Consider the following 23150-nt stretch of genomic DNA (forward strand, 5'->3'; position numbering starts at 1 on the left):
TGAAAGGGGGGGGGGGGATACACGCTCTCCCTGGGGCTGGGGGGGGGGCCTGGGGCCAGGGGGAGCGTGGGGAGGGGGATGGGGAAGGGGACACGCAGCCCTCCGCCTCTCTCCGTTGGCTTTTATTGCATTTATATATAATATATATTCAAACTTTTACAATAATTTTAACTTGATAACATCCAAGTTCGATTTGGTTTTAATACATATAAAATTAGGCCTCTAACAGTGATGGGGGGCCCTCGCCGCCGCTCCCACCCCCCCAGAAGAGATCTCCTTAAAAGTAACAGAAAATAGAAGGACCTTCCTGGCTCCTGGGGGCTCCGGCCGCTGCCCCGGGGGGGGCCGGGGGGGGCGGAGAAGGGCCAAACCAAGTGCAAATCACTGATATGTACAAACTAGACAAGCATCTCTCTGCAAACACCCCCGGGGGGGGGGGAGGGAGGGAGGGAGGTGGGGATGCAGCCCCCCCTGGGGGGTAGGAGCCTCCAGGGAAGGGGGAGCCCTGAAGAGCGTGAGGGCCGGTGCCAGGGAGGGGGCCGGGTTCCCCCCCCGCCTCAGAAAAGCAGGAGAGGGGACCAGGGGGCCACGTTAGTACAAAAATCCCCCGGCCCCCCCCATCTCTGCGTGGCTCCTGGGGAGGGAGAGGACCCCCGGGCTGAGGCTGTGCCACCCCTGGTGGTCTGGGGGCGGGGGGGGAGCTGCGAGGATGAGGAGGGGGGAAGGGGAGGGGTGGGGGGTCCTTAACAAGTCAATACAAAGCTCAAAGTGTTAGTAGGGACGATGCGTGCCCAGAGCCCCCCACCCGGCTGGGGGGGGCTCACGATGGCATACACTGCACCCGATCCGGCCCTTCTTCCTCGTCGTCCGAGGTGTCGGAGGAGCTGGGAGACTCGTCCGAGTCGCCGTCCGGTGCTCCCGGCTCTCTTCGGCGCTGGGGACAAAGGAGGTGAAGGAGCTGGAGGCAAAGAGGATGGGTGGGGGGGACACACACACACCGAGGGGACCCCCCAGCACCTACCCGGTGGTGGCGTCTCTGTCGCAGGTGGTGCATGAGGAACCAGAGCATGTGGCTGTCGAACATGTCGGTGTGGTGGAGGCTGTCCTCGTCCCGCTCCAGCTTGTTCTTCTTGATCACCTGGGGCCAAATGAGGTGGGGGGGGGGGGTCAGGGGGGCTGCGGGGGCCCGCAGCCCCCTGACCCACCCCCACCTCACCCTCTGGGTCTCACCTCCTTGAGGCCGGTCAGTTCGGTGGGATTCTCCGCCGTGGGCGCCCAAATCTTGACGTCGTGGTCGAGGCCGCTGGTGGCCAGGACGGGGAGGTGGGGATGGGGCTCCAGGCAGTTCACCTGGGGGGGAGAGAATTGGGGGGAGAGCGGGGGGAGGTCACCCCAAACCCACCCCGGCACCCCACCCCTACAAGCAAGCCCCAAAATTCAAGGTACACCCAAATATTTCACAGGGCACCGAGCCTGGTGCAACGAAAGTGGGGAGCCCACCGGGCAAGGGGCCGCGTCCATCCCAGGGCGCTTCGGCTGCCAGGGAGGTCCTCGGGCCGGATCCAGCCCCGCACTGGTTCTGCTGGCTGCGGATGGCAGTGCCAGCAGCTGCCAGGAGCTGGCACGGTGCCGCGGCCACCCAGACAAAAGGCGACTGTGGGGCTGGCGGAGGAGCGGCACAGCGGGGACCGGCTCGGCCAGGAGCGGGAGGGAGCAGCAGGCAGGGCTCTGCCACCCGTCCCCATGCCAGCTGGGCACCTGCTGCCCGATGCCCACCCAAAACCTGTCCCCCATCTGCCTGCAACAGCACATCCCGTCCCCTCCCAACCCTGCGCCCGCTGGGGACAGGTACCGACTGCGCGGCGATGCGTTCGACCGAGCGCCCGCTGGCTCCGAGCCCAGGGCAGCCCCGAGCCGAAACCGGGCACAGATCCCGCCACCAGCGGCCGCTGGGACCCGACCGTCGCCGGCCGGAGCCTGGGAAATTCGGCACAGGGCCGGCCCCGGCGCAGCTGCGTCCCTTTCCCGGACGCGACGGGGTGGAGGATGCAGCTGCGCCCGGACCCGGCGTGGGAGCGCGCGGCTCTCCCCGCAGACCCCCGCGGCCCCGCTGGGACAAGGGGAAGGGGGAGACGGGTGCCCCCATCCCGGACAGCCGCAGCTCCGATGTCCTCACCCCTCCTTCGGTGCCAGGCACCCCGTGGGCATCCGGGTGAAATCCTCGAGGGATTTCGTGTGCCAGGAAACATTCGAGGCACCGTCCCCGCTGCCGCTCCCCGGGCCGGATCGGTGCCGAGCTCCCCGCAGGTGGGGCACCGGGAGCCCTTTTTGGTAGAAAAAGCAGGAAAAGCGACGGCAAATTCACGTGGAAGCGGCTCGTGCCGGCGGGGACTCACCACTCCGCCCTTGTCGCCCTCCATGAACTGCACGATCTGGCAGGACGATTTCTCCCACAGGAAGATGTGGCCGCAGTCGCTGCCGCTCACCACGAACTCGCTTTTCGGGCCGTAAAAATTGACGCCTTTCACTGGAAGGAGAGGAACGAGCGGCCGGAGGCCATCAGGAGCCGGGCAGCGCTCCCTGCCAGGAATCCGCTTCCTGCCTGGCAGCCGGCGAGTTGCCAGGGTGACGGGCGCGGATCCCTTCCGTCCCCAGACACATAATGGCTCATTCTTCGCACCGCCGAGTTTGGGCGAAGGGTCTTGGAGAGGAAGAGGAGCGCTGGGAGCTGCGGGAACCAGCTCCAAGCAGGTGATTATTCTTCCGGGTGGCTCTGGGACAGCCCCCCACCTCCAGACCACCCAAGCCCAGTCTGGGTGCCAGAAGGGGGAAGCCACGCTCCACGCCGCCCCCGGGGTGCGGGCAGCGCGCTCGGCTGCGGAAGGGGACGTGGGGGGGGGCTTTGCAGGTGGCCTGGGGAGAGCCCCGGAGCCCCCGCGGTGGGGGATGCTGCCTGCTGGGGGGGTCCCACCCCGACAGCCATCCCAGCCGGTCCTCACCAGTGGCATTATTGCGATGTCCCTTGTACCTCTTGACGTACTCTGCTCCGTCGCTGTGAGAGGAGTTGAAGAGATAAATGTCTTCGTCGTTGTAGCTGGCCAACAGCTCTGGCGTGGGACGGGAGAGATGGGTGTGAGCAGGGAGCACCCGGAGGTGGTCTCTCTGCCGGGGTGGGTGTGCCGCAAACCCCCCCGCCCCGGGCGCTCTGCCCCACAGCCCGCGACTCGCCCGTCAGCATCGCCTCCGCGGGAAGGGCGGTCACTCACCGGAGCCGTCGTGGCTGTAGACGAGGCAGGTGATGTTGGCTTTGGACTCGCTGTTCACCTGGGGAAAGCACAGACAGCTCCGCTCCCACCTCCTCCTCCCGCAGCGCGCCGGCACCCCTGCGCCGGCCACGTGCCCGGGTAGCGAGCTCGGCGCGCGAGCGACTGCTCTGCCGCTTCCGACGCCGAGGTGGGACGTTACGGACAGTGGAAGATTTGGGTCAAGGAAAAAACCAAAGCCCAGGCGGTTTGTTCGGCCTCTGGAGCCGTTTTCCAGGCAGGAAGCCTGCGAGAGGCTTGGCCAGCAGCACTTCTCGGCCGCTCCTACGCCTGGCTCCCAAGGGAGCGCTCCGCAGACCCGGGCGGTGAGGTCTGCCCAGGCCCCATCCCAGGCTCTCGCTCCACGGCGGGCGCTGCCGGCACCAGCCCGGCTACGGGTGCTGGGCAAAGGCTGGTCCTGCTGGCAAGGCTGGCATGGACAGCCTCACTGCCGGCAGGAGACCCAGCTGCCTATCGCTCACCCCGCAGCGGGCGCAGTTCCCCACCAGGTTTGCCCACCCTGTGCCAGGCTCGGCGCTGGCACACAGGCCACGCGAGCCACAGCGCTGCGGCAGAGCTGCCACCCGCCCACGCAGGCAGCCGAGAGCCGACGGCCACCACGGGATGTCCTCTGCCAGTCCACCCACTCACGAACTCTCCCATGCCACGTCGCCGCAGGGGAGAGACCCCTGGTGCTGCCCACCGCGCCGGTGCGCCGCGAAATCGAGCCGCTTACCAAGTGGTGAGGGCAGAATTTCTTGAGCACGCCGTTGTTCTCATTCTCATCTATTTTCCGCTGGTCGTAAATCCTGCGGGAAGGACGGCAGGCGTTTGGCACTCACTCGAGACACGAGGGATGCCGAGCCGATGGGCACGGATGGCCGGCTCTGAAACCACGACCTGCTCCGATGCCCGCCAGAGGCTCCGGCCCTCGCCGAGGGATCTGCAGACCTGCGAGCGGCCGGACTGGCACAAGTCTGGGCCAAAGCAGCTTAATGTCACCTCTCGTTACATCGGAGGCATCGCTCGGTGGCGCGGGACAACGTCAAAGCCTGTGAGGGCACAGGCTGCAACCTGTGCTCGGGGCTCTGCCAGGGGGACGTGAGCCCCACCGTGCCCGTCCCTCGGCTGGCTCGGGCTCCTTGGCATCCCCAACCTCTCCGAGCATCCCTGATGCCAGGGAAACCGAGGGGAGAGGAGGCACCTGGACACAGAGGGCAGAGAGTGGCACGGAGGGGCGGTTGTGTTTTGAGCAACGATCCTGGGCTCTTCCGAAAGCCACCGAGCTGCGGTGGCACTGGCGCTGCCATCTGAGCAGCCTGCGAGCCCATGTGTTAAGCGCTTCCTCGCCCGGCGCCCCAGGAGCCGCTGCCGGCATGCCAGCCAGCCGCGTGGCTGGCGCTCCGGGGAGCCGACGTCGCGCCAGCGATCCCGGCTGCGGGGCGGCGGCGTCTTCCCACTCCCCGAGGAGCGGCCCCTGCGCGTCCTGGGGGAGCCGAGCGGCGCCGTCTCCGCTGGCTCTCGGGGAGCCGGGAAGCGGGCGGGCTTGGCGCGGGCACCGTTCGCCTCTGCCCAAAACAGAGGCCGCACGAGTTGCCCAGTAAAACCCAGCGGCTGCGGGGGAGCCCTGCGCTGGCGCGGGGAGCCGAGGGGACAGACACACGTTTGTCACTCAAGGTGCTCGGTCCCGCTGGAACCGAGACCTTCCCCGAGCCTTAACTCATCTCTGATGCCCACCGGGCACCACCCACGGGCTGGGGACCAGGGGAGGTTTATCAGAAGCTCGTTAAGAGCATCGCTGGTTCCCGAGGGAAGGACCTCCCGGCTTCTGGGCAGGCTGGACAGCGGATCCCAGGGCTAAACATCAAAGGATCCAAATCCTCCTCCGTTAATCCCCGTGTGTTCCCGCCGCTTACGGGAGACCAGGCGGTGGAGGAGGCATTAGTGACCGAAGCGTTTCTGGGGCGGACGGCAGAGATTTCGGGGATCGTGGCGGTGCCGACGGAGCCCCCACGGGATGTTCAAGTCCACTTTGGGGGCTCAGTCTGGGCCCCCAGCACAGACTCACCTGACAAACTGATCTCTGCCTCCCACAGCAAACTGGTAAGTGTTGGCCGGGTTTACGTAGATGGTGTACAGCCCCACTTTTTTGTCCTTTTCCTTTGTCACAACCAGTTTCCTTTAAGAGATGAGGAAAAATAATAACAACACAAAAAAAAAAAAAATTCCACCTCGAATTCAAAACAGGGTCCAGATGGGAAAAGCAGGAGCTCGGCGAGTCTCTTACTCACTCCCAGAAAAAAAACAACACACCAACAAAAACCAAACCCAAGCCCCAACCAGTTCAGCCTCCCAGCTGGAGTGAGCGCACGCTCTGCCTGCGACTCCAAGAGTGAAATCATTCCCTGGCGTTTTCCTCCGGAACGGCTGACGGGTGTCGGGGCCCAAACCGGAGCCCGACGGAGCCGCACGGGCAGCAGGGGATTAGCTCCGGAGCACAAACGCTCCGCTGTCATTTTTCCCTGCCCGCCTCGCCGTACTAAAGCCCAGCTCCAACGAGCTCCGACACACGCCATCCCCCCTCCCCAGGAGCTCCATATTCCGGCTTTCAGACACGAACACGTCCTCGGGAAGGAGCAGCCGGCTCGAAAGCTCGTCTTCCCCCTGATTACACCGTTCCGCTTAACGAAGGACGGGAGCTGCCTGCAAACCCCCCCCCGCAGAGCGGCTGCGCGCTCACAGGGTGCCGACTCCCCGCGAGCGCCGAGCCCGCCCCAGCGGCGCGGAGCCTGGCAAAGCCGGAGGGACAGAGCCACGCCAGCCCCCTGCCAGCGGGCTCCTCTCCAAACAGAGCTGGCAAACAGGGGGGGGGAGCGGGGATGGGGATTAAATGCGGCTGTTTTGAAACGCCCCGGCAGCTTCTGTCCCGGTTACGAAACAGCCGGGTTCAGACAAAAGCGCTGGCGCACACGTGAAGCCGAGCCGCCGGAGCGGGGCGGCGAGGCTCGGCTCTCGGTTTTAAGCGGGATCATCTTCCAAATAATACGTGGCTGTACTGGAAAAGCACCACGGTGTCAAAACCGGGCGTCTGTTGGCACGCCCGCCGCGGGTTTCTTTCGGAAGCTCGTCAGAAGCGACGGATCTCTCGGTGCTACGGGCTGAGATCCGGCACGCGCAGCGCGGCGGCTTGCTTAATTATTGTTTTCCAATTAACGGCAATGGCGCTCACGCGACGAGCGAGTCAGGCGAACCGTGAGCTCCGCGCTGGATTTCAGCCGTGACTCATCAGCCGCTTCACCGCGCAGGAGGAGCGCGGGACCCCGGGCGCTGCCCCCGGGACGGGCAAACGGGTGCCGGATGGGCAGCCCTCGGCAGCCGCGCGGGCACGGGGACCTGCCACACCGGTATCGTCTCTGCTCCCCATCCGGGGAGGCCCAGGGTTCTAGTCGGCGCGGTTCACAGCTGTACCCTCACGTGGGACAGCGAGCCCCTGACTGGTCACCAGTCTGACCACAGATACCACCACTTGAAAGCCAAAAAACATCCGTTTTCCGACTTTATGCCCGTTGAATGGGCACGTGCACAAGCAGGACCCTCAGCCCTACGCAGCCAAGTGCTGCCCGCTCACGGGGCAGCCCCCCGAGACCCCGGATCTCCCTCTGGAGCTTTCCCAGTCCTGGCAACGGGAGTGGGTAGAGAAATACTCACGAGGCGGGCCGGTCTTGTCTCAGATCGATGGTGAAGACTACAGCATCTTCACCTGCTGATAGGAAAGTGCATGGAGAATCCGGTTCTAGGGCCAGCTGGAAGATAAATACTCGGGCATTGGTTCCCTTTTTACCCAACACAGTGACAAGATCCCTTTCTCCCAGCAAACTCTCGGCTATTAACGGGAGCCGACGCAGCACCAAGCCCCCTATACCCCCCCCCGAGCGCTCGCGTCTCTGCTCTGCCGGACACCGAGACCCTCCTCAGGAATCGGTCCCTCCACAGCAGCGACTCTGCCGTCGTGATTGCGGGCAGTCGGTGAGCGGGTGCCCCGGGGGTGCCCCGCTGCCACCCCCTGCGCGGGCCGGTCGGGGCTCACCTTGTGCGAAGCTCCTTTGTGCTGTGCCACGCGCTTGGTGTTTTTGCAGCACTGGGTGGCGGAGAGCTCGGCAACCCGGACCTGGCCGTCCCGGGCACACATGGCCAGGGTGGAGTCGCCGCTGTGGGGAGGAACTTGGCCTGGAAGAGAGCAAGCGGAGGGGCGGCTCTCAATGCTGGCACACGGGATGGAAACGGGGTGGAACAGGAGAGGAACCGAGGGGAGCACCCCTGCCTGACCCCAGCAAGCCCCACACGCTCTCCTGGGAATCCTCCCAGCCCTTCCTGGTGAGGAAGGAGACCTGGGAGCCTGGCAGAGACGCTGGCCGGTGCCGGCGCCGCTCCAAGTGTGGGCTGTGCGGCGCGAGCAGCAGAGCCCAAACCTCCAGGCCCCTCTGGCAGTGGCAGAGCCGCGGCGCTGCCCACGCATCAGGCTGCCCGCCATGGCATGGCACGGCATGGCACAGCCGCCTCCGAACACGGCTCCTGCCCGTGGCTGCTCCTGAACCTGCTGCTCACCGGGGCTGGGCGCCGTTCTCCCGCCCCGCACAGCATCCACCCGGCAGAAATCGGGTGTCCCATCACCCCCCGCCCTCCGAGCGCCCCTCCCCGGCGCTCCTCACCTGGAAGACGTTGCTCTTGTGGCCGCTCTCGAACTCCAGCACCGGCTGCCTCCTGACCCAGTCCCACACCACCACTTTGAGGTCGTCGCTGCCGCTGGCCAGCCACGTGCCGCGCTGGTTAAAGTGCAGGGTGTTGACGCAGCCCGTGTGGCCCTCCAGGCCGTGCTGGAGGCGGAAGCGTTGCACGAAGACCCTGGCCCCGCAGGCCTCGTAGACGAAGCGGGTGCTGGAGCCCAGCTCCCGTTCCCGGAGGGCATGGACCGCCTGCCAGCGGGGCTGGGGCAGCGCCGTCGTCTCCGAGGACACCCAGTCCTCCAGGGCCTGCTCGTCATCAGAGGAGTCTTGGTCGTGGTTGGCACGCTTGCCGCTGGGCGCGGCGGTGGGACCGCTGCTCTTCCTCTTCGTCCTCCTCCTCTTCCTCCTCCGAGTGCGACCGGTCAAGGGCACGGTTCTCCTCGTTGATGGAGTAGTGACCCGTGTCATCCATGCTGTCAGAGTCCTTCTCTTCCCCCGAGCTCTCCGTGTCCGTGTCCCGGCTCTCCGTGCTGGTGCGGTTGGGCCCCACGTCGTCTCCCGTGAGGCTCAGGCTGAGGTCGGAGGCCTCCACCTCGATGCCGGAGGAGGTTTCCCGACCTTCCTCGGCTGACATCTCCTCCGGGCTGCTGGACAAGCTGCCTGCGTGGTGCAGACAACGCCGTGAGCCTCCCCGGAGGGAGACCCCAGGCACGGGGAGCCCGGTCCCTGCCGGCACCCTTACCATTCACTATGTCCGTCTTCCCCTCCATGCTGCTCCCTTTATCCGACATTGCGTTTTCCGGAGCGTTCACCCTGCGTGCGAGAGAGGGAGAGAGCAGAAGCTGGAGCGTCCCTGGCACGGCCAGTCTGCTGAGACGGGGCCGTGCTGGCCTGTCCCCCGCGTCGGCGGAGCCGCGCGCGCACCGCGGCATGGCAGGCTGGCCTGGAAAGCACCGCTCCCGAAGGGAAAACACAACCAGCGGAGCGAGCGGCACGCACGCGGCTACGGGCGCGGTGACCGCGTTCGACGCACGGCAACAAAAGCAGCGCGAACGGAAGCGTTCCCTGGCCCCACGGAGGTGCCCGCAGCCGGGTAACGAGGCCGCCCGGTGCCATCCCCTGAGCCCCTCTCCAGTTTCTCATTTGCCCGGATGCCGCCGGCTTCGCGGGGAAGCGGATCCGTGACCTGTCGTGCCGCCTGCCCTACGGGACGGGTCCCGGGTCCCGCTGCCTGCGCCCGCTCCCCGCTTCACCTCCGGCGATAAGCCGGGCGCTTCCCGATGGGCAGCCCCCGGGCAGGCTCAGGGGAAGGAGGCGGCGCTGACTCCAGCGGTTTCCGACGGCAATGCAGCGGCACGGCAGACACCCCTGGCGCGGGGCGGGCAGGGAGGCAGGAGCGGGGCTCGGATGGCGGGCAGGCAAGGGAAGGTGGTCGGGGAGGCAGCCAGAGACTTCTTGGCACCTTTGGACTGCGGGCAGCCACTTAGACGCTGCTCGAGGTTCCCTAAACCCCAGCGACAGGTTTCCAAACACCTTCCTGGGCACAAAATCCTCCTGGCATCACTGAGGGGACGTTTTCCTCCGTGCCACAGACACGACGGCACCCCTGCACGCCCGCCCAGCCTCCCCCAGGAGCAGGTTTGGCTTTGGCACCCCCAACTCTGCTCCTCCAGAGCAGCGGGCAAGAGCAGAGCCAGGCGGCGGGGCCAGGAGCTCCCTGGCATTTCCACTTGCTCCAGGAGAGGTTCGCCAGTTCCTCACGAGCACGTGGCAAACCAAAGGCGAGCGCACTTTTGGCTGCCGGGCATTTCCCAGCCCTCGCAGCGGAGTGCCAGCCGCGGTGGGGAGGGGGCACATGGGCTGCAGGAGCAGCACCGGCCCCGCTGCATCCGGGGCCGGCATCCAGAGCGGCCCCGGCTCCCCCCTGCCGCAGGGGCAGCTCCACGGGGCCACGAAGCGGAGCCACCTCCGTGCCCGGGGGCTGCGGACACCCCCGGGACCGTGGTGCCCGGCACCTGCCGAAGGCCGCCGGCGGCTTTTGGCGAGAGCACCTGCCGGCACCACCGCACCGGGTTACAGCGGGAGGAAAACACGTCAGTCGCCAACAGCCGAGGTTCTGCCAGGGTGCAGGGGGGATAAAACCCACCGCCCAACGTTTTAGTTCCGCTTTGCTCGTTCTTTACGTTCCTGCTACTTCCAGCCCGACTTTTCCACACCCTTCAGCTGCCCGCTGCTAACCAGTGCCAGGCAGTCTGCTGAACGCTGCCCATTTACACCCGGGCAAAAGCTGCAGCCAGCACATCATTAACTCCGATTACAGCAAACGCTCCGGGGACTAATCCTCGTTACACCGGGAATTAACGCCAGCGGAGCCCCGAGGAGCCTCTGCCCAGGCTGGGTCCGTCACCGCCAGCCCCGGCCCAGCCCGATTCCCCCCAAGAAACGGGGGATGCCGGAGGCGAGCGGGGCTCACTGAAGCTGCCAGCCCACCGGTACAGCTGCAGGGGCCACCACCGCTGCCCGACGGCACTGCCACCGCCTGATGGCACTGCGGGAGTGCCCCGGGAAGGCGCTGGCAGCCGGGCTGGCCCCGGCCGAGGCGCGATAACAGCTCTGGCAGCGCAGGGGTGTTTATAAGGGAACTGAGTCCATGCAGCTGAAAACACCACGAGCCGCAGCCGCTCGTGCGGCGACGAGGAAAAAGATAAAAGTGTTTTCTGCAGCTTCAGTTTCAACTATTCCCCAGCTGGCACTGCCAGCCCGTGCCAATCCCGTTAAAAACACCGATACTGCGGAGAGGAGGAGGAAAGGGCTGAGAAGCAAAGCAGGGGAGTGGTGCCAGGCTGGTCCCCCCAGCACCAGCAGCTCTCGGTACGTGAGCCACCGGCATGGCGGGGAGGAGAGTGGGTGTTCGCCTCCCACCAAGTGCCAACGCTCAGCCGTACGAGGGGATTACTCACCGCGCAGCGGGGGCGAGTTCGCGGTGCCGCAGACGGTGCCCCGTGCCCAGCTCTGTCCCCGGGGGCTGCGGGAGGTGGGCAAGATCAGGGTGAAGCTGGGGCAGGACTGGTTTTACTTTACTGCTCTGAGCAGCGAGGTGACTCCGTCCCTCGTGCGGTGCCCGTCGTGACGGGTGACTACGGAACAGCTCCAAACACCGCCGCGCTCGGCACAGCCTAACTCCGCGTCACTCCGGTCGTTAGATCGGAAAGTCCGTCGCCGGGTCGATTTTCACCCCCCGGCAGCACTGCCAACCCCAGGGGCCGGGAGAGCCTTTGCACCTACACAAGGAACCAGGCTGGGACTTTGCCCGCTGGTAGTTATTCTCCTCCGCCAAGTTACCTGCTCGGATGTGCCGTTAACGCCGTCCCGCGGCAGGGCGGCCTGGCGAGGAGCGCGCTTTTAGAGGAAAGGAACCCGTCACCAAACAACGAGCCCAACTTCGCGTCGCATCTGCCCACAACGGGCACCGTAACGAGACAGACGTGGCCTCCGGCAGCACCAGGGGTGCCACGGGGGACACCAGGCTCCCTCATCACCTTCCACACCTGGGAGCACAATGCCAGCCCGTGCCAGCTGCCCGGTGCCGATGGACGGCCGGGCCGGGCGCTTGGCTCCGACAGCTCTGCGTCAGCCTCCGCAGCCACCCACCAGCTCCGCTCACAGGCACCGAAGCCGCTCACGTGGCACGGAGATTAAGGCACGCAGCCCCGCGGCGCGGCGCGCCGGTGGCACTCGAGGGCTCAGGCAGGGACGAACCGGCAGCGGGCAGACACGGGGAGCCCCACGCTTGAGCTACCGGCGGCTGGAAACGCAGATGGCACCGAAGGTATCGCTTCCGAGACACCGCTCGGCGCGGACCGGAGCGAGCCGGGATGTGGTCAGCCCCGCGGAGCCCCACGCCCCCACTGAGGGATCTGAGCCCCTCACCGCCCGCCGGCGCCAGGCCTGCTCTCCGTGCCAAGGCAGCAGTGCCTTGGGGTGCGCGGCCGGTGCCAGTGAACCCAGCCTGGCTGCCGTGCGCCACGCAGAGCTGTGCCCGGAGCCAACACGTGGGTTTTGGAGTTCTCTGGAGTCCACATCTGGACAGGATCACCGCTCCCAGCTTCACATGCTTGAAGCCCGACTCTCCGGCACCCTTGTGAGGGCCCTAAAAATATCCCTCCGTATGCCACGGCCTCCGGCTGCCACCGGATCGAGCTGTGGGTGCTGCCACGGCACGGTGCTGCCGGGATCGAGCTGTGGGTGCTGCCGCCTCCTCCCGTGGCAGGAACGGCCGTGGCCCCCGAGCGAGCGCCTGGGGCTCAGCACCTCGCTGGCACAGCGTGCCGGGGCTCACGTCGCCGTGCCACCCCGCTGCCTCGCCGGGCTCCGAGCCCCCAGACCAGCGCGACACCAGTCAGCAACCGAAACGGTCGTGCCCAGGAGACGGCCCTTTCCGTCCCGAGCTGCCACCCCAACCTGTATCGCCACGAGCCAGCAGGATGCGGGACACTGGCCCCGCTCCACCTGGGATCAGCCATCCGTCCGTGCCAGCGCTCGGTGCCCCTCCGCAGCACCCGCAGGACTCGGCCCCGCCAACCAGCCGCTTTACGGCTGCAAACGCCGCGGTCACCACCGCTCCGTCCCCGAACGATCTGTCACCAAAATGTTTACACAGCTGTATAAACACCGGACAGCCAGGCTCCGCGGCGCCCGGCGGCCTTCGGGATAAAGCAGAGGAGCAGCGGGGCCAGAAACCAGCACAGGGTGTTTTCAACCCACCGAGTGCCCCTCGCCTCGGTTTCCAACGCCCCGGCACACCGAGATGCCCGTGGGACGCTGTGGCACAGCCTCGTGCCCGCGTTTGCACCAGGTCCCTCCCATGCTCGCGTCGCTCCGGGCTTGGCTGAGCCTCTTCTATTTAAGGAAAGTTTTCCAATGGGACCTGGCCGGAGGCGAGCGCGTGTGCGCGCTGCGGAGGAGCCCTCCCCCCCCCGAGATGCTGCTGGGGGGCTCATACCCCCAGTGAACCTCCCATGACGAGCGAGTTTCTGCCCCGAGTGCCCGCTGCCAGGGAGAGGCTGGCCGGCACCTCCGGTTTGCCGAGACATGGGCGGCGTTCAGGAGAGCCCCGGTTAATCCCAAACCCACCCGGGAGCCCGGCAGGTCCCGGTGCCGACACTAATTAAGCAGCTTCCTGCTCGCAATGACACAGAGGTCTGGAACGGGCATCCTGGGCACAGCAGCGTCTCTGCTGCGTCCCGCAGCACCCACCTCCCCATCGCTCTTCCCGGCCACCCCGCGGCACAGCCACGGCTTCCCCGGCGCCTGGCGGGACGGCACGAACCCGCTTCGTGCCTAATTAACCAGTCGTGGGTAACGAGCACTGACCACCCGCACACGCAGCACCGCCACTTCCCTGGCCAGTGCCAGGGGGACGTGGTGGTCCTGAGGCTGAGGAAAGCCCGGCCGGCAGCAGAAATCCCACCGGAGCAGAGGGGCAAGCCGCTGGCAGAGCCCAGGGCCACACCACCGACACCAGTAACTGGGCATCGCGAAGGTGACCGAGGCAGACACGGTCCGAACGCCCACCCGTGCCGCGCGCAGGACGGACGGACGGGCAGGAGGGACGCGCGCTGGACCCGGGACGGCCACTCACCTGTGCGGCGGTGCCGCGGGCAGCGAGTGCCGAGGCCTGGCCGGAGATCCGCTGGCGGCTGACGGGAAGGACAGGTTAAAGCCCAGCAGCGCCCCGGGACAGCGGGGCCTGTCCTGGGAGGGAGGGGGGCACGGAGGCCCCGGACAACGAGGTTGGACCTGAGGGGCTGGAGGGACCCTCAGCCGAGCCCCCCGCCCATGACCGAGGCAGCGGGCCCAGCTCCAGGGTTGGGAGGGGCTCCCAGTGCCCCCCCAGGGCACCGTGACACCACGGGGGCAACAGGGAAGGAGCCCTGGGGGTGGGAAAGGACCCTCAGCACCCCCCGAGGAGGGCAACACTCGGGGGGATGGCAGCGGTGCCCCGGTGCCCCCCACAGAGGGGACAGGGACCAGCCTGGGGGCAGCAGGGACCACCCCAGCACCCTGCTCGAAGCACAACACCCCCACGAGGGCGGCAGGGCCCCCCCAAAGGCACAGCGACCCTCTGGGGGCCGCAGGGACCCCCCCAAAAGGCAGAGCGACCTTCTGGGGGCAGCGGGGACCCCCCCTAAAGGCGCAGGGACCCCCCCACAAGCACAGCGACCCTCCGGGGGCAGCGCAGACCCCCCTCAAAGGCAGTGACCCTCCGGGGGCCACAAGGACCCCCCCCCAGGCACACCAACCCTCTGGGGGTCGCAGGGACCCCCCCAAAAGGCGCACGGACCCCCCCACAGGCACAGGGACCCTCCGGGGGCAGCGCGGACGCCCCCCGCCCTCCCACAAAGGCGCGGGAACCCCCCAGGGCCCGATGACCCCTCGGGGGTACCGAGACCCCCCCCCGCCACCCCCGAAGGCCTCGTACCCCGCGGAGACGGCGGGACCCCCCGCGCTGCGCCCCCCGGACGGGTCCGCCGGCCCGAGCGGGCCCCGCCCCCGCCCCGGCCCGGCCCCGGCGGTGGGGAGGGGAGGGCGGCTGGAACCGGGGCCGGGGCGGCCGGGGGCGGCTGGGAGGGGGAGGGAGGGGAGGCCCCGCACCGACCCGACTCCTGGCAGCTCCCGGCTGTCGCTCAGGCGCGGGCCCCGCGGCCGCCGGCTGCTCCTCCGCCACCGGCTGCGGGCCCAGCCGCCGCCATCTTAGCGAACGCCTCACGCTTTACGGCGCCGCGGCGGCGCTTTACGGCAACGGCCGCTGCGCGACAGCGCCGCCCCGGCCCCGCCGTCGCCATGGCAGCAGCGACCCCGACCCCGTGTTGTTGTAGGGTCGCCCCGTGCTCCCCCCGGGGGCCGCCCACCCCCCGTGTTACCGTAGGGCCTCACGCGGCCCTCCCTCGCCATGGGGAGGGGTCCCGTTCCCCCCGCCCCGCGGGGCGCTGCGGCCGCCCGTGCCTCAGTTTCCCCAGCAGGGAGCCAGCGGCGTTGCCAACACGTTTATTGCGACCGTCGGGGGGGTCCACGCGCCCTCTGTACCCCCACCTCACACTCGCCCCCCGCAGCCCCCACAGCCGCCCCGGGCACCCCCCCGGGCACCCCCGGGCACCCCCCGGCGTGGGACGGCAGAGCTGGCGCTGCCACGTCCGGCTCCGCTCCTCGGCGGCCGCAGCTCCGGCTCCGCTCGGCCTCCTCATCCTCGTCCTGATCGCCGCCGGGGTCTCAATTAGCCGGTAACGAGGTGGGGGTCGTCCCCGTCCCGCAGCACTGGGGGGCACGGGTGCCCCCGTCCCGCCGCCGGCGCTACATGAGGCGGCACTGCTCGCCACCCGCCGCCGCTGACAGGTCCAGGTTGAGGCCGGGGGGCTGCGGGGGGAGGCACAGGGTGAGCCGGGCGCTCTGGGCACCCGGGGGGGGCCGGCGATGCAGGTACCCAGGGGACCCCCAAGAGACTGGGACCCCCGAGGGACTGGGATCCCTGAGGGACTGGGACCACTGAGGGACTGGGATCCCTGAGGGACTGGGACTCCTGAGGGGCTGGGACCACCCAAGGACTGGGACTCCCGAGGGGCTGGGACCACCGAGGGGCTGGGACCCCTGAGGGGCTGGGACCACCCAGGGACTGGGACCACTGAGGGACTGGGAACTCACCGACTCCCCAGCCAGCTCCTTAGGGGGGTGCCCCAGGTCCTGCAGCTGCAGGGGAGACACGGGGGGGGTCAGGGTGGCAGCGGGGGCTCAGGGGCGCCCGCGTCGCCGCTGCCCACCTGCTGCATGAGGTCGAGGAGGGTCTCGAAGCGCGCCCGCCGCTCCTCCTCGCCCTCGCCCGGCCGCTCGCCCTCCAGCTGCTGGCAGATGCGGCCCATCACGCCGTGCTGCGCCCGGTACCGCTCGTACTGCTCGGCTGGCAGCGCCGCGCCGTGCTGCCGCAGCCACGCGGGGTACTGCGGGGGGCACGGCGGGGGGTCAGGCCGGGACCGCCGCGCCGCCCCGGCCCACCCCGCCCCGGCGGACCCCCCACCTTCTCGGTGATCTCCTTGAGCGAGGGGTAGAGCACGTCCTTGGAGAGCAGGCTCTGCATGACGCTGCGCACGACGGGCAGCACGCCGCCCTCGCCGTCGCCCTCCTCCAGCCCCAGCCCCTCCAGCGCCTTCGCCAGCTCCTCCTCCGAGGCCGTGGAGCCCTGCGAGGGCACCGTCAGTGCCCGCTCCTGGGCCAGGGGGCGGCCGCGGGGGTCCGTGCGTGGCTGGCGGGGGGCGGCCGTACCTGCAGGTCGGTGGCGTTCCTGGCCAGGCCGCTCAGGGTCTCCTTCAGGCAGGAGGTGAATTCCTGCTGCGACGCCGCGTCGCTGCCTGCGGCACCGGGAGACGCGGGTTTGGGCACCGGGAGAGGCCCGGGCACCCCCGGGGCACCCCACTTGGCAGGGATCGGGGGACCTGCCTTGGGGACTGCGGCGGCTGTGGGACTGGGGTGTCCTCCAAAAGCCCCCAAACTTTCCCCCACCCCACGCCACTAGCGATGCCGGATGGTGGCATGGAGGATCAGGGAGCCCCCAGCTCGTGGGAGGACACCTGGCACTGCAACGCCAGAGAGGTGCCAACCAGCCTCGAGCCAAACTGGGACCGCCGGTGCTGGCACACGCCACTCTCTTTGCTGCGAGCCCAGTCCCCCCCGGCTGTCGGCGAGACCTGAGGCTGCCGGGGCCGATCTGGACGCTGGCACGCTCCCGGCAACGCGAGGGCTCACCAGGCTGCAACGCACCAGCTCTGGCACGACCAAGCCAGCAGCCGGGGAGGACGCCCACCGCCCGGCGCGCGCCCTTGCCGTGTCACTGGCACCCACCGCGGGCGGCCGGCGGTGCTGAGGGGGCCGCAGCCCACGCGCCGGCCCCACTCACCCACTCTGCCCGCCGCCTCCGACAGCTTCTGGAACTGCTCCACCAGGTGCGGCTCCTCCCGTGCCAGCTCCTGCATGGCCTGCTCGAACTCGGGACCGCCGCCTGCGATGCCAGCTCCCCCCTCGAACAGCTCCTGGAAGAACCGCTCCTGCGCGGCGAAGAGCGATGGCCTGGGGACAGGGGCACGGTCAGCCCTGCGCCGGGGGTCCGTGCCCCCCCGCCATGGGTCCGTGTCTCTTGCCCGGGGCCGGGCGAGGGCGGTGGGTGCAGCCTGGCAGCGTCGCACCTTGGCAGCGGCGCCGGGCGAGGGCTGGGCGCCGGGCGGGGGCGGTGGGGGGGCGGCGGGCCTGTTCTTCTCGAAGTCGTCCAAGGCACCTGCGGGGGGGGGCCGGGTGAGGGGCACCCCCGGGCACTCCCGGCCCAGGGACCCCCCCCGCTGCCCCCAGCGTAGCTCCCTGCACCCCGGAACGACCCCCTGCCCCGCGGCACAGGTCAGACCCCCCCCGCCTCGCTGCGCCCCACCGACCCCATCGCCCGCCCACCTCCGGGGGCCCCGTCCCGACACCCCCCACCCCCGCTGCGCCCCAGCAACTGCACCCCAACAGCCCCCCACCGCATCGCACCCCAATAACCACCAACCCCATTGCACCCAGTGACCCCCCCCAGCCCCACAGCACCCAGTGACGCCCCCAGCCCCACAGCACCCCAGTGACCCCCCAGCCCCACTGCACCCCAGTAACCCACTGCCCCATTGCACCCAGTGACGCCCCAGTCCCACGGCACACAGTGACCCCCCCCAGCCCCACTGCACCCCCACCCGCACCCCGATAACCCCCCGCACCCCCGGCCCCCCGCCCGCCCTCACTGTCCAGCAGCTCCTCCAGCTCCGGGTCGGGGCCCGGGCCCGGCTCCGGCTCCGGCTCCGCCGCCATCTTCGCGCGGCTCCGCCCCCCGGCGGGAGGGGGCGGAGCCTCGAGCCACGCCCCCTCGCGGCCCCGCCCCTCGCGGCGCCGTTCCGCCGCGCGCCCGCCAGGCGGCGCCGCCGAGCGCGGGGCGGGCGCGCGCGGTCCGAGCCACGGGGGCTCCGGTCGGCGGCGTCTGGGCTCCGGGGGTCCCAGTCCCTCGGGGTCCCAGTCCCTTGGGGTCCCAGTTTCTCGGGGTCCCAGTCCCTCGGGGTCCAAGTCTCTCGGAGTCCCAGTCCCTCGGAGTCCCAGTCCCTCGGATTCCCAGTCTCTTGGGGGTCCCAGTCTCTTGGGGGTCCCAGTCCCTCGGGAGTCCCAGTCTCTCGGGGGTCCCAGTCTCTCAGGGATCCCAGCCCACAGGGTCTCGGCTCTCAGGGCCCCAAGATTTTGGGTTCTCAGCCCTGGGGGTCCCAGCTCTCGGAGTCCAGCCCTCGAGGTCCCAGCCCCTCAAGGTCCCAGACATTGGGGTCTCAGTCCCGGGGGTCCCAGCTCTCGGGGTCCCAGCCCTCAGGTCCCAGCTCTGGGGGTCTCAGCCCCTCGAGGTCCCAGTTCTCGAGGTCCCAGCCCCTTGGGGTCTCAGCCCCTCATGGGTGCAGGACACCCACAGGGCCGCCGCTTGTGCCCCGTGTCCTTGGAGGGTCCCGGTGCCTGGAGGGACCCCCTGCGTGAAGGGGACAGCAGCTCCCCCAAACCCAAGCCCGTTCCTGCCACTTGGCACCAGGCACATGTCCCCCAGGGTGAGGGCAGAGCCCGGGGGACGCGGAAGTCGCTTCCTTCCCCTTTCTCCTAAGAGCTGCTACGCAAAGGGCAGGTGGCCCCGGCAGCGCGCGGCAGAGCGCCGGGATAGCCAGGATGGCCGGGATGGCCGGGATGGCCGGGAGTGCAGCGCTGCTCCTCTGGGGTGAGTGCCTGGGCACGGGCCGTGGGGCTGGGCAGGGGCCCTGATGCCACGGGGATGTGCACCCAGACCCTTCTCTGCTTCGGAGAGCAGCGGGTTGGAACAGAGCCTGGTGGCACCGTCTGGCCCACGAGGAGGGAGCCGGGGGCGGCTGTGGGGTCCTCCGAGGCCCCAGATGCCAGGAGAAGCAGCCCCCAGGGTTGCACCCCCGGCGTGGGGGCTGGGGCTGCCGTGTGGCTGGGGCTGTAGGGACGGGGCCGCGGAGATGGAGCTGTAGGGACAGGGATGAGGGTACAGGCATCACGGGGATGGAGATGTGGGGACTGGCACCATGGGGCTGGGGCAGCTGTGGGGATGGGGACACGGGGACAGGGCTGTGGGGACAGGATGTGGAGATGAGAACATGGGGACAAGCACTGCGGATGCGGCCATGGGGGTGGGTGTCATGGGGTCGGAACCATGGGGACGGGGCCATAGGGACAGCGCTGTGGGGACGGGGCTGTGGGGACGGGGCCGTGGGGCTGGTGGAGGTGTCCCCGTCCCCTGCACCAGCCCGGGGTGGCTGTGCCACACAGACGTGGTGCGTGGGCGGCTCTGACGCAGCCAAGTCCCCTGAGCTCTCCTGGGGACTGTCCCTGCGCCCTTTCCCGCGGGCATCCCCACGGAGTCAGCCTGGGACACCCTCAGCACCCCTGTCACCGGGGTGCTGGTGTCCCCACGGCAGCAGCCCCCACCCAGCCCCTCTCCCCCTCTCCCTTCCAGCCCAAGCCTTCGGCCTCGCTGGTGAGTCCTCGTGTTGGTCCCCAGCTGTGCTGTCCCCAGACACCCTCAGTGGCCCCGGCAGGCTGGTGTCCTCCATCACCCTGCAGGTGCCCAGCTCAGCCAGCTCACACTGGACCCCCCGTGGACACCGGTGTTCCGGTCGGAGACGGTGACACTGACCTGCCAGGGCTCCGGCACACGCGGCCCCACCAGCTGGTACATCAGCGGGCGGTTCTGGACGCAGTCCGAATCCAACCGCCTCCGCGTCTCCAGAGACCACCCTGGCAGTGGCAGCTACCAGTGCCAGAGACCCAGCACCACGCCCAGCCCCCCCATCACCATGAGCTTCTCAAATGGTGAGGAGCAGGATGGGTGCCTCCACCCTGGCACCTCGGGGTGCCCTGAGGGCTCTGGGTGGGCTCTGTCTCACAGCCTCTCGCCCCTCGTGCGATGGGAGCCCATCCCCGTGCACGGGGTGTATCCATGTGCACATCGGGTGCAACTTCTGTGCACCACCAGTGCATCCCCATGCACACCGGTGCATCCCTGTGCGATGGGATCCCACTGGCTGCATCCCCACGCGCTGCCCGCCCCATCCCTCTCTTGCAGACTGGCTGGTGCTGCAGGTGCCGGCGCGGGCACTGCTGGAGGGGGACGTGGTGTCGCTGCGCTGCCGGGGCTGGAACGACGCGCGGCTCACGAGGGTGCAGTTCTTCCGTGATGAGGAGCCGCTGGGGCGGCCGTCCCAGAGGGCCGAGCTGCTCCTGTCCCCCCTGCGGCTGCGCCACAGCGGGCGCTACCAGTGCCAGGCGTACATTGAGTACTTGTTGGTGGGGTTGAAGAAATCAGCACCGGTGACAGTGACGGTGGAAGGTGAGCACCTGCTCCCCGACACCCACCCAGTGGGTGCAGCCCCCCGCTACGGGCTCGGGGTCACCGTCCCCTCGGCTGTTTCCCAGAGCTCTTCTCGGTGCCGGAGCTGCGCCTGGAGGGTCCGGCTGAGCCCCCTGAGGGATCTCCCCTGACCCTGGGCTGCATCAGCAGCCCCAACACCCTGCGACCCCTCACCCGCCTCCAGTACCACTTCTACCGGGACAGGGTGTTGGTGGGGGGTCCCCAGGGGTCCCCTCAGTTCCAGCTGCCAGCTGTGGAGCTGTCCCACTCGGGGCAGTACTCCTGCGAGGTGCGGACGGAGACAGCCGACGTGCGGAAACACAGCGCCCCTGTCGCCGTCACGGTGCACAGTGAGTGTGTGGGAGGGACGGGGGTGCACTGGGGCCCTGTAGCCCTCCCCGGGTCCCCACATCCCTCCCTGCATCCCATGTTCCTCCTCAGTCCTTCCACCCCTGCCTGGTCCCCACATCCCTCCCCACATCCCTCCCCACATCCCTGCGTTCCTGCCTCAGTTGCTGCATCCCCCCCCAGGTCATCCCCCCGCATCCCTTTCCAGGTCCTTCCGTCCCTCCCTGGGGTCTTTCCATCCCTCCCCAAGTCCCCGCATCCCTGCCCGAGTCCCGAGTCCCTGTCCATCTCCTCCCCGCAGGGGTCCCGGTCTCGGGGGTATCCCTGGTGGCGCAGCCCTCTGGGGGGCTGGTGGCAGAGGGCGACCACCTGGTGCTGAGCTGCTCATTGCCACGGGGACGGGGCCCCTCTCCTTCTCCTGGCACCGGCAGGGCTGGGCCACACCGCTGGCCATGGGCCCCTGCTTACGAGCTGCGCGCCGCACGGCACTGGAACAGCGGCAGTACCACTGCATGGCCACCAATGGCGGCACTGTGGCCAAGAGCCCACCGCTGCAGGTCACCGTCCTGGGTGAGCGAGACCCTCCAGCTTCATGTGCCCCCCACCCACAGCATCACCTCATCCCATGCTGGGCAATGCCCACTGCCACCGGTCTGACCCTGGCATTGTCTCTCTGCCTGCAGTGCCAGTGGCTGGTGCTGCCATCACGATGCGAGGACAGAGCCGTTGGTGCCAGCGGTGAGAGCCTCAACCTGAGCTGCTCAGTGCAGGCGGGCACCAGGCGCCGGTGAACTTCACCTGGCTGCAGGACTGGCAGGAGGGTGGCTCGGGGCCCGTCCTGTCCCTGGAGTCTGTGTGGGCCGGAGCACGCCGGGACCTACAGTGCCTGGCCACCAACCGCCTCGGCGCCCACCGCGTCTTCCAGGCGCGCAGCCCAGTGCTGACCCTCTCGGTGACGCAGCCAGGATGGGGATGGCAGCAGCAGGGCACAGGTGAGGGCCGCACTTATCCGCCCCCTCCCCAGGGTCCCTGCGGGGTTCCAGCCCCCCAGGTCGGCGCTGACCGGGGCTCGTCCCTGCTTTGTCCTCAGCCACGGCCGTGGGGCTCAGCATGTCCCTCCTGCTCCTGCTCCTGCTCGCTGCCGCCATGGGCTGGCACCTCTGGCACCGGCACCGTGCAGGTGGGTCACCCATGCCAGGGGGCTGGGTCGGTGATCTCAAGTGGGGTGAAAGCCCCCCACGCTGGCTGGGGGGGCAATGGGGCTGCATCCTGCATCACCCACCGTGTCTGGGCTGAGCCCCCAGTGGCCATGGCTCAGGGTCCGGAGGGTCCTGGGGGTCCCTCCCTGCTTGCAGCCCAAATTGCTCCGTCTCAGCTGGTTGCGCAGGCTGAGTCCCTGGTACTGCATGTTGGGGTCCTGGAGGTCTGTGGGTCCTGGGTGGTCTTGGGGGGGGCTCCTCTCCCTCCTGGGTGTGCAGCACTGCACCCCGGGATCCTCGGCTTGGGGTCCCGAGGGGTCGCAGGGGTCCCGGGGGTCCCCTCCCCGCTGTCACCCCCGGGACCCCAGGCCACTCACGCCCCCCCTTGCCTTGCAGCCGCCGGGAAGAGCCAGGGCAGGTGAGCAGGGGGGGGATCCGGCCGCGAAGCCCCTTCCCGCGGGGCCGGGACGCAGCCCCCCCGCTCCAGCGTTCCGCCCCCGCCCCAGGCACCCCTTGTCCCCGCAGGGAGCCCACGGCGCCCCCCCCCGGGGCCCCGGAGGACGAGGGAGGTGCTGTACACTCCAGATCACGGTCACCAAGCGGGGCGGGGGTGAGTACGGGGGGGGGGGGGGGGGGGGACACGCCGCCCACGCGTGTCGCCGTCCCCAGCCCGGGTCCCCGAACTGGCTTCTCTTCCAGGCACCCGCTCGTCCCCGTCGCGCCCCGCCCGGGGCTCCCCCCGCCGCGGGCCCCCGCGGGAGCCGCCCGTCACCTACGCGGTGCTGCCGGGGCCCCACGCGCGAACCGCGGGTCCCGAGCGACACCTACGAGAACGTCCCGTGACAGCCGCGGGGCTCGGGGGGGGTCTGGGGGGGGTCCGGGGGCGCCGCCTCTGCACTGGTGCACGCTGATGTGTGTATCCCCCCCCCTCCCGAGCAGCCCCCCCCTTCTCAACCCACGCTCCCGCGGGGCGCCCGCTCTGCCCGGGGCCCGATCCGGACCCGCAGAGCCCAGCCCGGGAGGGGTCCCGAGTCGGGGAGCCCCAGGGCTACACAGGGGCACCCATTGCTCCCCACGCCCCCTCCTCAGAGCCACCCGGGCTCCCAGCAGTCCTCTG

At 69.1% G+C, this 23150-nt stretch overlaps 3 protein-coding genes across 4 annotated transcripts; 1 reads left to right on the forward strand and 2 right to left on the reverse strand.

Moving 5' to 3' along the window:
- Positions 1–561: 561 nt before the first annotated feature.
- On the reverse strand, positions 562–13745 carry DCAF8 (DDB1 and CUL4 associated factor 8). Its single transcript, XM_086609072.1, is given in 14 exon segments — positions 562–934; positions 1022–1138; positions 1231–1350; positions 2397–2527; positions 3000–3107; positions 3267–3324; positions 4039–4111; positions 5371–5481; positions 7011–7105; positions 7390–7523; positions 8005–8395; positions 8397–8686; positions 8769–8839; positions 13668–13745. Coding segments are annotated over 13 exon segments (1791 nt in total). The 5' UTR covers positions 8818–8839; positions 13668–13745; the 3' UTR covers positions 562–820.
- A 1631-nt stretch (positions 13746–15376) lies between these two features.
- Positions 15377–17902, reverse strand: PEX19 (peroxisomal biogenesis factor 19). 2 transcript variants are annotated; one of them, XM_086609074.1, is made up of 8 exons: positions 17836–17902; positions 17256–17345; positions 16971–17138; positions 16340–16425; positions 16095–16256; positions 15841–16017; positions 15725–15769; positions 15377–15439 (listed from the first exon to the last, which is right to left on the reverse strand). In XM_086609074.1, exons 1-8 carry the CDS (start codon positions 17900–17902, stop codon positions 15377–15379), a joined length of 858 nt encoding a protein of 285 aa, XP_086465200.1. The 2 variants fall into 2 exon arrangements, with proteins under 2 accessions (XP_086465200.1, XP_086465199.1); XM_086609073.1 differs by having other exon boundaries at positions 15377–15472.
- An 891-nt stretch (positions 17903–18793) lies between these two features.
- Positions 18794–22455, forward strand: LOC147528975 (high affinity immunoglobulin gamma Fc receptor I-like). The gene is given in 10 exon segments (XM_086608925.1): positions 18794–18833; positions 19593–19613; positions 19700–19948; positions 20112–20465; positions 20552–20836; positions 21136–21216; positions 21219–21404; positions 21605–21826; positions 21925–22014; positions 22430–22455. Coding segments are annotated over 10 exon segments (1554 nt in total).
- The last annotated feature ends 695 nt before the right edge of the window (positions 22456–23150 follow it).

Source organism: Tauraco erythrolophus, chromosome 3 (assembly GCF_009769465.1).
Source record: "Tauraco erythrolophus isolate bTauEry1 chromosome 3, bTauEry1.pri, whole genome shotgun sequence".
NCBI classification, from domain to species: Eukaryota; Metazoa; Chordata; class Aves; order Musophagiformes; family Musophagidae; genus Tauraco; species Tauraco erythrolophus.

Excerpts from the sequence above, each read along its gene's own strand:
- PEX19 (XM_086609073.1), bottom strand. The coding sequence starts at position 17,902 with ATGGCGGCGGAGCCGGAGCCGGAGCCGGGCCCGGGCCCCGACCCGGAG. Across the intron at positions 16,018-16,094 it reads TCAAGGAGATCACCGAGAAG|TACCCCGCGTGGCTGCGGCA; the intron begins GTGGGGGGTCCG and ends TGCCCCCCGCAG. Across the intron at positions 15,473-15,724 it reads AGGAGCTGGCTGGGGAGTCG|AGCGCCCGGCTCACCCTGTG; the intron begins GTGAGTTCCCAG and ends CCGGGTGCCCAG.